Source organism: Oncorhynchus mykiss, chromosome 27 (genome assembly GCF_057628025.1).
Source record: "Oncorhynchus mykiss isolate SJ-2025 chromosome 27, ASM5762802v1, whole genome shotgun sequence".
NCBI classification, from domain to species: Eukaryota; Metazoa; Chordata; class Actinopteri; order Salmoniformes; family Salmonidae; genus Oncorhynchus; species Oncorhynchus mykiss.
The window spans coordinates 7,107,501-7,120,000 of NC_143048.1; the positions used below are offsets into that span (position 1 = coordinate 7,107,501).

General features: G+C 44.7%; 2 protein-coding genes across 3 annotated transcripts in view; one reads left to right on the forward strand and one right to left on the reverse strand.

Annotated features, from left to right (window-relative positions):
- Nucleotides 1–1,372, reverse strand: part of LOC149971208 (WD repeat-containing protein 87-like) — a 43,170-nt gene extending 41,798 nt beyond the window's left edge. The window contains exon 1 of the mRNA XM_090223448.1: nucleotides 8–1,372. Within this exon, the coding sequence (XP_090079574.1) occupies nucleotides 8–1,372 (1,365 nt within the window). The remainder of the gene's footprint in view (nucleotides 1–7) is intronic.
- The window catches only part of LOC110507407 (signal-induced proliferation-associated 1-like protein 3), a 103,453-nt gene that overhangs the window by 34,803 nt on the left and 56,150 nt on the right, over nucleotides 1–12,500 (forward strand). The gene's annotated exons all lie outside the window — the stretch shown is intronic.

Genomic DNA, 12,500 nt, shown 5'->3' on the forward strand with positions numbered 1-12,500 from the left:
TTCTGACTGCGTGTGTGGACCGATGACGTAATGATGCATTGACGTCTATGGTAGGGATCACGTTCCCAGGGCATCGCTGATGACGTAATGATGCATTGACGTCTATGGTAGGGATCACGTTCCCAGGGCATCGCCGATGACGTAATGATGCATTGACGTCTATGGTAGGGATCACGTTCCCAGGGCATCGCTGATGACGTAATGATGCATTGACGTCTATGGTAGGGATCACGTTCCCAGGGCATCGCTGATGACGTAATGATGCATTGACGTCTATGGTAGGGATCACGTTCCCAGGGCATCGCTGATGACGTATTGATGCATTGACGTCTATGGTAGGGATCACGTTCCCAGGGCATCGCTGATGACGTATTGATGCATTGACGTCTATGGTAGGGATCACGTTCCCAGGGCATCGCTGATGACGTAATGATGCATTGACGTCTATGGTAGGGATCACGTTCCCAGGGCATCGCTGATGACGTAATGATGCATTGACGTCTATGGTAGGGATCACGTTCCCAGGGCATCGCTGATGACGTATTGATGCATTGACGTCTATGGTAGGGATCACGTTCCCAAGGCATCGCTGATGACGTAATGATGCATTGACGTCTATGGTAGGGATCACGTTCCCAGGGCATCGCTGATGACGTATTGATGCATTGACGTCTATAGTAGGGATCACGTTCCCAGGGCATCGCTGATGACGAAATGATGCATTGACGTCTATGGTAGGGATCACGTTCCCAGGGCATCGCTGATGACGTAATGATGCATTGACGTCTATGGTAGGGATCACGTTCCCAGGGCATCGCTGATGACGTAATGATGCATTGACGTCTATGGTAGGGATCACGTTCCCAGGGCATCGCCGATGATGTAATGATGCATTGACGTCTATGGTAGGGATCACGTTCCCAGGGCATTGCTGATGACGTAATGATGCATTGACGTCTATGGTAGGGATCACGTTCCCAGGGCATCGCTGATGACGTAATGATGCATTGACGTCTATGGTAGGGATCACGTTCCCAGGGCATCGCTGATGACATAATGATGCATTGACGTCTATGGTAGGGATCACGTTCCCAGGGCATCGCTGATGACGTAATGATGCATTGACGTCTATGGTAGGGATCACGTTCCCAGGGCATCGCTGATGACGTAATGATGCATTGACGTCTATGGTAGGGATCACGTTCCCAGGGCATCGCTGATGACGTATTGATGCATTGACGTCTATGGTAGGGATCACGTTCCCAGGGCATCGCTGATGACGTATTGATGCATTGACGTCTATGGTAGGGATCACGTTCCCAGGGCATCGCCAATGACGTAATGATGCATTGACGTCTATGGTACGGATCATGTGCCCATCTCACCACCCATATAGAAATAGTCCAGCCACAATATTCCTCTTTCTCACTGGCCCAAAATATTTATTCCAAAATCCCATCTGTGTTTCCTCGAAAGCAGTGTTTGTGGTGGGGTTTGAATCTGTTTTAAATGTGTTGGATGATGTGTATTTGAGTCTGTGATTGACCCCACTGATCTGGTCTGTGCTGCGGGGTGGATAGTGTGGCCCTGCTCCTACAGTCGGGCTCTGGGGCCGAACAAACGGCATGTTTCAATCATTTAGATGGTTGAAATGAAACTACAGGTTTTTATAAACTGCCTGTTGCCCTTTTTTTTCTCTGGGTCCCTTGAGAAACAACGCTGATACCACTGACTAGATAGACATCATGTTAGAAGGGGCCACGTCATGGGGAACAACTGACTCTGTGACTATGTCATTGCATGTCTTTGTTGGGGTCTGTCCTCCTCTCCCTGTGGGATACCCTTTCTTCCTAAAGCCTCATCATTTAGCCTCATTAGCCTGTCACTAGGGTGATACGGTTACAGGAAGAGCCTCTAAAAGACCCCCAGATCTCCACTTCCTTCCACGTCCCTAATGGAAACGCGATGGCCGTACTCAGTACTCAGTCAGAGCAGAGTGCGGTGTGACAGCAGGAATGTCCCCTTTTTAAGGGGTCTCAGCAGCCACTGCTCCTACTCATGCTGAGAGAGAGTGGGCTACTGTTTGTCACTGTGTTGCATTTAGCCTATGAGTTGGATCTGTGCTTTGTTGACGGGCAAAAAGATTGTTTTCCAAAACTAGGCCAGAGGGAAAAGGTGGCACATGCCGGAAAGACAAAATAAATCCCTGTATTTCTGCCATGCATTTTTTATTTTTTTTGGCCTAGTAGTCAACTATGCCTGTTGGCTGAGAGTAGCCTAAAATCTGTTTAGGGGCTAATCCGTGCGGCACAACACTATCCCCCTGTTTTCTCCTGGGAGGCACACCTCCATGGGAACAGCAGCAGCTGTGAGGGTCTAAAACACCCCGCTGGCCCGTCGTTCCCAGACCACGTAGGGAGGACCTCAGGCCAACAGCGCAGGGGCGGAGGAGCTTGGTCATTATTTCACAAGCATTACTTAAGTAAGCTAGTAGGCTTCTGTTATGTCTACCTACCCCATCGTTATGCTTCCTTGACCTAGCCTAAACAATGGTTTGTCATCATGACTCATGACTTAATGTTATCGTCCTTATGGCGGGGGAGGGGTTCAGGTCAAGTGTAACCCCCGCTATTAGAATGTGTGTGTCTGTCGGTCTGTCTGCTGGCTCCTCAAGCAGCAGGTAGATGGTAATAAGCCCTGTGTGTGTTGACACCTACCTACCTGACGCCACTCGTTACCCCTGTGTGGCGGAGGAAAATGGGTAGGTGTTACTCTGGAAACCGTGTGTACTGTGTTGAGACACTGGGATTATCATCTCCTGCTCAGTGTACAAGCATAGCCCCGTTGTCTTTAAAACCGTGTCTAGAATATGTGTTAGAATTAGGGCTGGGAATTGCCAGGGACATCACGATACGATATCACGATACTTAGGTGCAGATACGATTCTATATGTATTATGATTTGATACTGTGATTATTAATTGCGATTCGATGTTCCAAACATATTGCTCACCATATGTCTGCTCCAGAGGGACGAGAGAGAGCCATGGCTTTTTTCCCTTTTGGGTTATTTGAAAATGAAATAATCTCCAAAATATCACTATTTTTGACACAAGCCATAGAAAGTTGGTTGCAATTTCTGTTTAGTCCACCAGAAAAGACAGAACGAATATTATGAGAAATATTATGAGAAATGGTTCAACTCCAATATACTAAATGATATAAAAATAAAGCATTATTTTTGGAGATAGCTTTGTAAAAAATAAAGCTATCTTTGAAAATGATATCATAAATAGGACTGGTGGAGTTGTCAGTCACACATGCAGGTAACAAAATTATATGGAAATGTCTGCTCTATCTAAAATTACAACCAACTAATTGCAGCATTACCGCAAAAAATGGAAGAGGCAAGTGGAAGGGGGGAAAAGTAAGGAACTTGGCCCTGCATTAAAGACCAAAATGTAAAGCTGTGCCATGTAGGGCTCCCGAGTGGCACAGCTGTCAAAGGCACTGCATCTCAGTGCAAGAGGCATCACTACAGTCCCTGGTTCGAATCCAGGCTGCGTTACATCCGGCTGTGGTTGGGAGTCCCGCGGGGTGGCGCACAATTGGCCCAGCTTCTTCCGGGTTTGGCCGGGGTAGGCTGCCATTGCAAAATGAGAATTTGTTCTTAATTAACTGACTTGCCTAGTTAAATAAAAATAAATAAATAAATTGATTGATTGCAAAATAGTTGGAAAGAGATTTTTTTCAATTTAATTTATTATCCAAATGTATTGCAACCAATAGAATGTTATATATATATATATATATATATGGGGGATACAACCATCCCAGCTCTGCAGATTTTGCTGCGAAGAGACCGAATCATTAGATTATTTGTTTTGGTACTGTCTATTTGTAGCTTGTTTTTTTGGTCGCAGGTTCAGGAAAGACTGAATTGCGACATTTACCTGGAACTAACTCTGCAAATGGCACTGCTGGGTGATTTTGAAAAGTCATAGTCAATTGATCAACAATATAATAAAACTCTAAGCAAAAATGTTTCTCTTTCATTTGCAATCTGTAGAAATTATGAGAATAGAAAGGTTCTGAACTTTTGTGAAACAGCACAGTTGTAAAAATGTATGGCAAATATAAATCAAAACTGGATGGTCTTCAGAGAGAGATGTAAAAGGGTTTAGGGTAGCTGAAGGATGGGACTAAAAACAAACAAAATATAACTATTGTCAAATAGATTGTGTCCGTAAAATGTATACAGTATGTATAAGCTGGAAGTAGAAGCCTAAGAGTTGTTGTCTATTAGTTTACTCCAATTAGGTTAGGGGAAAATAATACAGGAAGATATATCAAGTAGATCATATTAGAGAAACAGACACAAGTAACAGATGAATGCATATTTAAGAGTTCGATTACCATCGCCTTTTGAAGAATGTAGAGCAATTTAAAACACGTTGCATTGTGTGGGTTTAAAGCAGCACGGCGTGTGGTTGTTAAAGAATCCTTCTCACACAGAGAGATAGAGGAGGCCAGCGGGGAGGAGGGATTCAAGGATCACAGGAGATAGAAGAAGAGGGTGAGAGATGAGGCATGGAAAAAGGGGGAGAGGGAGATCAGAGAGGAGGTGGGGTCAAGGACTGCTGGGCCTCTGTAGGAGCAGCAGCTCTGTGATGCATCACTCTGAAGCCTCAATTTGAGGCAATCTCTCCTCTCTACCGATCTGATTCATCACCGAGTTCCTGGTCTGCCAGGCTCTGCTCTCTTCTCGTCTTCAACTGTATCCCACTCACCAGATTCCTCCTCTGTGTTCCCGTGCGTTTCTCATTGTCCATTCATTTCTGTTTCCTTTTACTGGCTCTTCTCTGACTGTAGTCCTACCAGGTTCCAAACTTTCTGCGTTCTTCTTTCTCTCTGGCTATTTTCATTTTTGCGTCTTCTAATAACAAAGGTGATACTGGTGCGAGAGTGCAAGTGGGAGGCTAACCGCATTTCCTCTGCAGAGTGTGTGTGTGTGTGTCTGTGTGCATGCATGTTAGGTCCCCCTTCCCCTGCATGTAGTGACGAGGACACCTTTGTGATTGATTGACATATTGCGGGGTGGATGACAGGACATATTTTATTTATCGCTCAGGTTGTGTGTTCTGAATGCTCACCGCCTCACGCCTACATCATAACTCTTTCTGTCTGTGTGCCCCTGGTTCCCATGGCAACCGGTGGCACAGCAATCCAGCCGTGAACGGAGTGTTGTATCCATACAGTACATACACAACACATCATTCCCCAACCTCACCAACCCTGAGGTTGCGCAAGGTATATGGTGGCGGGGCCCCTTACCCCAGATCTAGGATCAGATAATTACCCCACCCGTCCATTTCCATCAGTGGATAAGGGCTTCCATCTACTTCTTGTATTCAGCAATTTTACCTTTGACCTGCTTTTCATGTGATTTAGTCTGGTACTTCTCACAGCAGTATCCCTCTCCCTACTGCAGGCAGAGAGAACGCAGTGCAACCCGTCACACACTGGAGAGACATCCAGCCGAGGGAGGGGTTCTCTCAACCCTCTTATTTCCATTCAAATAGAGCCGGAGGGGAAGAGGAGCGAGAGGGAATAGGGGGAAGGAAATGATGAAAGCATGGCAATCTCACCTCCCCGCGTTTGAGTATGAATGGGGCTGCCCACCCTTCTCTGCAGGGGTTCCCAGCACACTTTTGGGGTTAATAGCGACGGCTGCTCTGCTCGATGGAGGCGCTGTTAGAGATAGAGACGGTTTTATATGCACTACACGCCTACTGTCTCGCTGATAAACTTTTGATCCAGGGCAGTGTTCCTTATCGCTGGTTCTGTAGCGGGATATGCAGGTGCTTTGAACCAAGCACTTTATAACTGACCGCCAGTGCCATTGACTTTTTGATGCATTCTGGGGAGGGAGGGAGCTAGGAGAACATATTATTTTATTGTACTGATCAACAACATTTGCATAGAAGCAATCTCTTTTATAATAGTGTGTGCTGTATGTGCCAGTGGAATCTGACTTTGAAATCTAGTGGAAACCAGATGGGAGGCAAGGGAGTCGAATACGTTTTTGTTGGTGAGGGAGAAGTGAATTAATTACGTTTTTGGTGACAATCAGCTTTAAAATCAGAATATTTTTGCTTTATGGTTTGCATATTATCACAAACAAAGTACTAGGGTCGTGAATTCAGCTGTAAAGCCAGCAAGGAAATGTAGCCTACAATTATAGCTGGAAGCTACCGGTATCGGCTTATATTGTAAAAGTGTTCTAGTCTGTATGCTTCGGTGGGGGGGGTTACAGAGGTTTCGGTATACCGTATGCGTAGGCTACCAGTGCTTCTTTTTATGGGGCGCTCTAATAAAAACTCAACTTGTTTTATTATGTTGAATGTTATGGTTATTCTTGTAGGCTGTGTAACAAAGCCTTTTCGTTGTTAAGTTAGTCCTGTTTATATACAGCACCCGTCAGAAGTTTGAACACACCTATTCATTCAAGGGTTTTTCTTTCTTTTTTACGTTGTAGAATAATAGTGAAGACATAAACTATGAAATAACGCCTATGGAATCATGTAGTAACCCAAAAATGGCTAAACAAATCTAAATAATATTTTAGATTCTTCAAAGTAGACACCCTTTCCCTTGATGACAGCTATGCACACTCTTGGCATTCTCCCAAGTAATTGAATACTAACGTCGGTTCAGATATATTAGAATAAACGTGCCCATCCCTAACAGAAATGAATTCATATAACAATGGCAGTGACATCAAACAGGGTAAAGAACAGCATACGTTCTACAGGCCAAGTCAGCCAGGGTATGATTACACCAAAACTTATATGTATCATGGGGCTTTCACACAAAATTGCTTTTCACACCCAACTCTGGCATGTCTTCCCCCTTAGTTCGGTTTGTTTGGACTGGTGTCAAACGCTATCTGCACCCAGGAGCAGCGCACTAAATGCACCGTGGTACTGTCAAAAAGGGTTAACTCAGTCCGATTCCGTTTGTGCTGTGGTTCAGTTCGCTGCTGGCGAGAACGCAGTAGTATTGGTTGCTTGACTGCGAGCATTACCATAACCTGATTTATCTATTAAACATTCTGTGAGGAGCAGTGTAATTGAGAGCGTCCGATCCTGAATAATAACAATACATTCAGTTTATATAGCACTTTTCATGCAGAATCTCAAGTTATTATTATTGATTAGGGGACATGGGGACAGGCTACTGAATATAGCCTATTCACATCGCAGCCGCTATTGCACCGTTTCCTCCCACTTGTTGTTGGAAGACCAAAGCGGAAGTAATATGAAGTTGGGGATACACGCCTTACGCTTCTTGATAATCAAAGATGGATTAAATATGAGCATTTTCCTCCAATAAACAAATTATTTGCATGAACACATTGTTTTGTTTCTGGTATTTTTAGTTCATTTGACAATGTGAAACCAAAAGAATTGAACACCGATTCGAACTATAGGTCAGAACAGTGTGACGACACCCTTACACGGAACCCAAACCGGCTGCGCGTATGCGCCATTGTGCAAAAATGTATTTTGTCACAAAACGCGATCACCACACGCAGGTTAAAATATAGTTAGCTTGCACTTACTCGCTAATTTGTCTTATTTAGCTAGCTTGCTGTTGCTAGCTAATTTGTTCTGGCATATAAACACTGATGTTATTTTACCTGAAATGCACAAGGTCCTCTACTCCACCAATTAATCCACACATAAAACGGTCAACCGAATCGTCATCTCTCTTCCTTCCAGGATTTTTCTTCTCTTGACTTTATATTGCGATTGGCAACTTTCATAAATTAGGCGCATTACCGCCACCGACCTCGTTCGTCTTTCAGTCACCCACGTGGGTATAACCAATAAGGAGATGGCACGTGGGTACCTGCCTCTATAAACCAATGAGGAGATGGGAGAGGCAGGACTTGCAGCATTATCTGCGTTACAAATAGAACTGACTTTTATTTTAGCCCTTGGCAATGCATACACTCGTTGGCGAGCACGAGCAGTGTGTGGTGCAGTAATTGAATAATATAGATTTCAACATTTATTTTGCAACGCACGGTGTAGGCGGTGTAGTCAGCCTGTTACAGTTGCATTGACAAACCCATTAGCTGACTAGAACGGCTTCTCTTCAAACTGGTTTAAGAAGAAAAATATGGGACGACTTTTTAAGTAGCACTCACACTCTGAAATATTAATGCAGTCAGAGTTTGGAGTAATCCATTTAAATCACAACACAATGCCTATGACAGGCGGGAGGAAGGAAGCCAGCCAGCTCATGCTCCTCTCTGTGGCTCACCATGGAGCAGAGCAGCGCTGGAACAACCACTAATGATATGTAAAGTACGATTTCCATGTCCTCTTTGAAATGCGTCTGGTCTCTAATTCAGGCCGGCCCAGTCTCACTGCGTTCAGCGTACTGAGAGAGATGTTTAATTACCCTGCTCTGCTGTAGGAGATGATGATCTCTATCTCTTAACACGCTGGGACATACATTACCATATTCCTGTTCACTGAGCCTACTGTACGGCCATATACAGCAAGGCACACACGCACGTTCATATTACACCGTACACACAGACAGGTGTACACACACTCGTACATGCACACTCTAGCACGCGTAGCTACAGCCCACTTCACAGATCACGGGTACCAAGAAGCCCAGTCATCGTACTCATAAGTCAAGAGCATGCGGTCGATTCCTGATTGATCCAGTGATACACACACACACGCGCGCGCACACACAACCTCTCTCCCTCTGCACTGGGCTTGACTTCCTTTTCTCTAAGCTGTTTGAGGGTCATTGTCTGGCAGGCACTGCAACCAGAGAATGGCTTCAGTACTAAATATACAGCTGCTCTCCTATTTAAACATGCACGCATAGGAGGCTATATGGAGGGTCTTAGTTTGTTTTATGTTGCTTTATAATGCAATGTAGGCTAGGCTATTATCCTACATACCTGTAAGCCCCATGGCCTAGCTAGCTAGATAGGAAGGTAGGTAGGCGAAGGTGTTGCATTTATCAATTTCAACTGTTCTAGGCTTACCAGTGCCCCTACTCTATGGGCTGAAATGTTAGCCATGGCTGGAAAGTGTTCACTCTTTAATTTTTGGCGGGGATGTAGGGGGAAGTCTAAGCTGTACATCTCTGATGCTGACTCTCAGAGCTATAATGCTGACTCTCAGAGCTATATTCAGGACTGGCTCTAGGCTCTGGATACTGTACTCTCCATTAGTTTAGTCGCGAGACACACTCAAGGCACACACAAACACACCGTCTCTCCCCACACACACTTTTACGAAGAGTGTTATTATGCTCTGCGTCAAGGGGTAAGCGGACCTGAATTGACTGGTATTGATTGGCACTGTATTGTCAGACAGTAATGGGGCTCCACCTCGGGGCATTTGGCGGTGTCTGACCTCATCACCCATCTCAGTGCAATCAACCTCACTAGGGTTGGGCGACATTACGGTAGTGTCGACGATGAGTGACAGCCAGCGCTGATGTTGACGGCGACATGATGTGACAGACGATGGTTTAGCTTGTTTTAACTTGACGAGCCACGCTGGAATGAACCGAGTCGCACAGCAGGGCAGCACACACGTGACATTCAGAGTAATTTGCCTATTCCTACGAGTAACTAACAGGTAGACTATTGTTTATTCTGAATGGAGTTGGGGGGACTCAATAGGCTTGCTAGATAGCTAGCTGGCTATGTTAGCTTAGCTACCCTCTTTAGGCTACTTGGACTTAATGGGGAAGGTAAATCCATTTTAATTCAATCACTTTTTTTGACAGCATCCTTTTTGATTTGAACAAAACCTTCCGTACATGTCCATGGAAGAAGTGGTCAGAAAGTCACTTTTTTGACCTGAATACCAAAACATTCAGGAGATGAAGGTGCTCAAAGTTGACCCACTTTGCATACCCTGTCATTCCATGACACATCCATACCTTCATCACTGGAAAAGATATAAACGGTTGAGTTTGATTAGAATTTAATAGCTTAAAAACAGGGTTGCCAAACTATTTTATAATTTCTTGAAATAAATGTACAAAAAATGACTGCCATCACTTATCCAACAATTTCTGAATCCGATTTTCTTTTGCACATTTGTATATGTTGTAGCTTAGACCCTATTTTATGTCATCTGAGGTTTTTGTGTGGTGTCTGCCATCGGTTGAGACACAACATACTCTTGAATACAGGGTGGGTGTTATTTCAATCCTAAGTCCATTCTATTTATTCTATTTCTATCACTTCAGACCACTGCAATTTAGCTGGTACACCATAGCCGGTACGCCATTAAATAAAGTTTTACGAATTACTACCGCAAAGATGGCCACTGGTCCACCCACCGTTAACTGAAATGGTCTTGTCTATTCTATTATCTATATTTTCTATGATTTCAATAGGTTTCTTATGAAGGGTTGACAGTATAATTTTTAAAACAACATATGATGTGTGGACCTCCAACCGTCTTTGTGGTACCATTTTTTGAAAGTTAAATTTTTTAATTTGATTCCCATTTTAGTACATTTTATTAGCCAAACCACGACACCCACCCTGTATTCCAAGAGCATGTTTCAACTGATGGCAGTCGCAGCATGAAAAACTCTGATCTAAAATAGGGTCTGATCTGCAACGTGTACGCCCACGCCGCCCCTTCCTCTTTGCTCCAAGTGCCCGCTACACAGCCACAGAAGCACACCTGTCACACACTGAAGCTGCATCCACCTGTAAGGATATGAGAAGAGATTTGCCACCAAGTAGCCTCTGCCCATTTCAGCAACACATTTTGTCCAGTTGTAGAATGTGATTACATGGTATAGCCGAATGGTGGTTATTTGAGGGTTTTGGTTCCCCCCCCCCCCCTCCCATTTATTGTAATGTTTTTTTGATTAGCCAATATGTATACCAGTGTTTTATGAGTACAAAAGTTGACCTTGCCCAACTGTTAAACTCGCCCAAACCCATATTTGATCACCCAACCTTCATGAATACCCTTTCACATCGCTCACTCCGGTTCTGAGCAACCCGGCACCCTTTTTTTACTGAGCCTACATCAACCCTGTTCCTCATCCCACTACTCTGTAGCCTACCCTCGGCTTGCCCCCAGTCCGACAACCTCCACCGACACACCGACCTCACGTGCACTGGCACTACCACTTTGAGTGCAATAGTCACCTGGCTCACCCTGTTGCTGCTGCTGTCGTATTGTTCAGGAGAACATTCCGGGCACACGGAAGAGTAAATCAGGAAGTACAGAGGGGCAGGGCATTGGCAGGGTCGGGGAGGGTCAAGGATACAGAGGGATAGTTGTCAAGGACAAGATAAGAGGGCGAGTGAGGGGAAATACAGACAACGCAGCGCAGCTGAAACGGTTCGGAACAGTTTGTGCTTATATGATGGTGCCATTTTGTGACAATTTTGTTCATTTTGGACTTCGTTAAGGGTTTTCTCGGGCTGTTCGGGCGAACACACGCAAAACAATTGAGGCAAGCCGAAGTCGACGACCCTTCGACGGTGATTGGTCAACAGCAGAGATTCTTCAATTAAGTCTTTGTTGTCATTCAACGAGAGGCGACTTGTTTTCATGCACATTCTTTCATTGGAAAATACTGGTGTTATTGCCGCTTTTTTCAGGTTTTCCAAGCGAAGGTCTTTTCAGGGAGTATGCAAGCACGCCCGTCCTGTTCGCCAAGCCGACTTCGAACTGAAGCATGTCGAGGCCTTAAGAGGGCGGAAGGAAGAGAGACGGGGAAAGGCAGAAAGAGGGAGAGAAATGCCAGAGGATGCTGCCTGATAAATCCTATCTGTTCAATAAATGTTTTGTTTGACGTGTACAGTGTCGTAGCTACATGAAGAGGTAAATGAACAGAGGCTTTATAGCTGACTTTTATCTGTGGAGGATCAGACGATCTTAATTGTCAGCTCTTTTGGGTTCTAATTAATGAATGGTGTAGAGGGAACTAGTGAGTTTGTCTATTTAGGAGACTGACGTGTGCCATTGAGTGTTTGGATGTAGGACTTGTGTGTGTTTGTAAGACAGACAAGAGTCCCTTGCATCCACATTCCTCCTCACATACAATGGACTGACTGCTGGCCTGATGAGCCTGGAACTTACAGCAGCTACACACACACACACACACACCCCTCTGCCAGACAGTACACACTCACAATGCCTCCTCACACATCTTCCATCCCTATCAGAGCTTAGTCAGCCTACTTGGAATGTTATTACTGGTTAACAATTAAACCTTCTGAATCTGCTAAAGTAAAGCGGCAAAATGAACCTTTTTGCTTTGTGTTTCTCTCTTTTGGCTTAGTTCTTCTCAATTGTGGAAGTGTAGTTTTCCTCTGGCTACCTGGAACCTTTTGTTAGGGTTCTCTCTGATGTTTCACTCAAAATGTCACCTGTTGAACTTTTAAAAAAGAAAGGGGGGGGGGGGGGGGGGGAGAGCGGT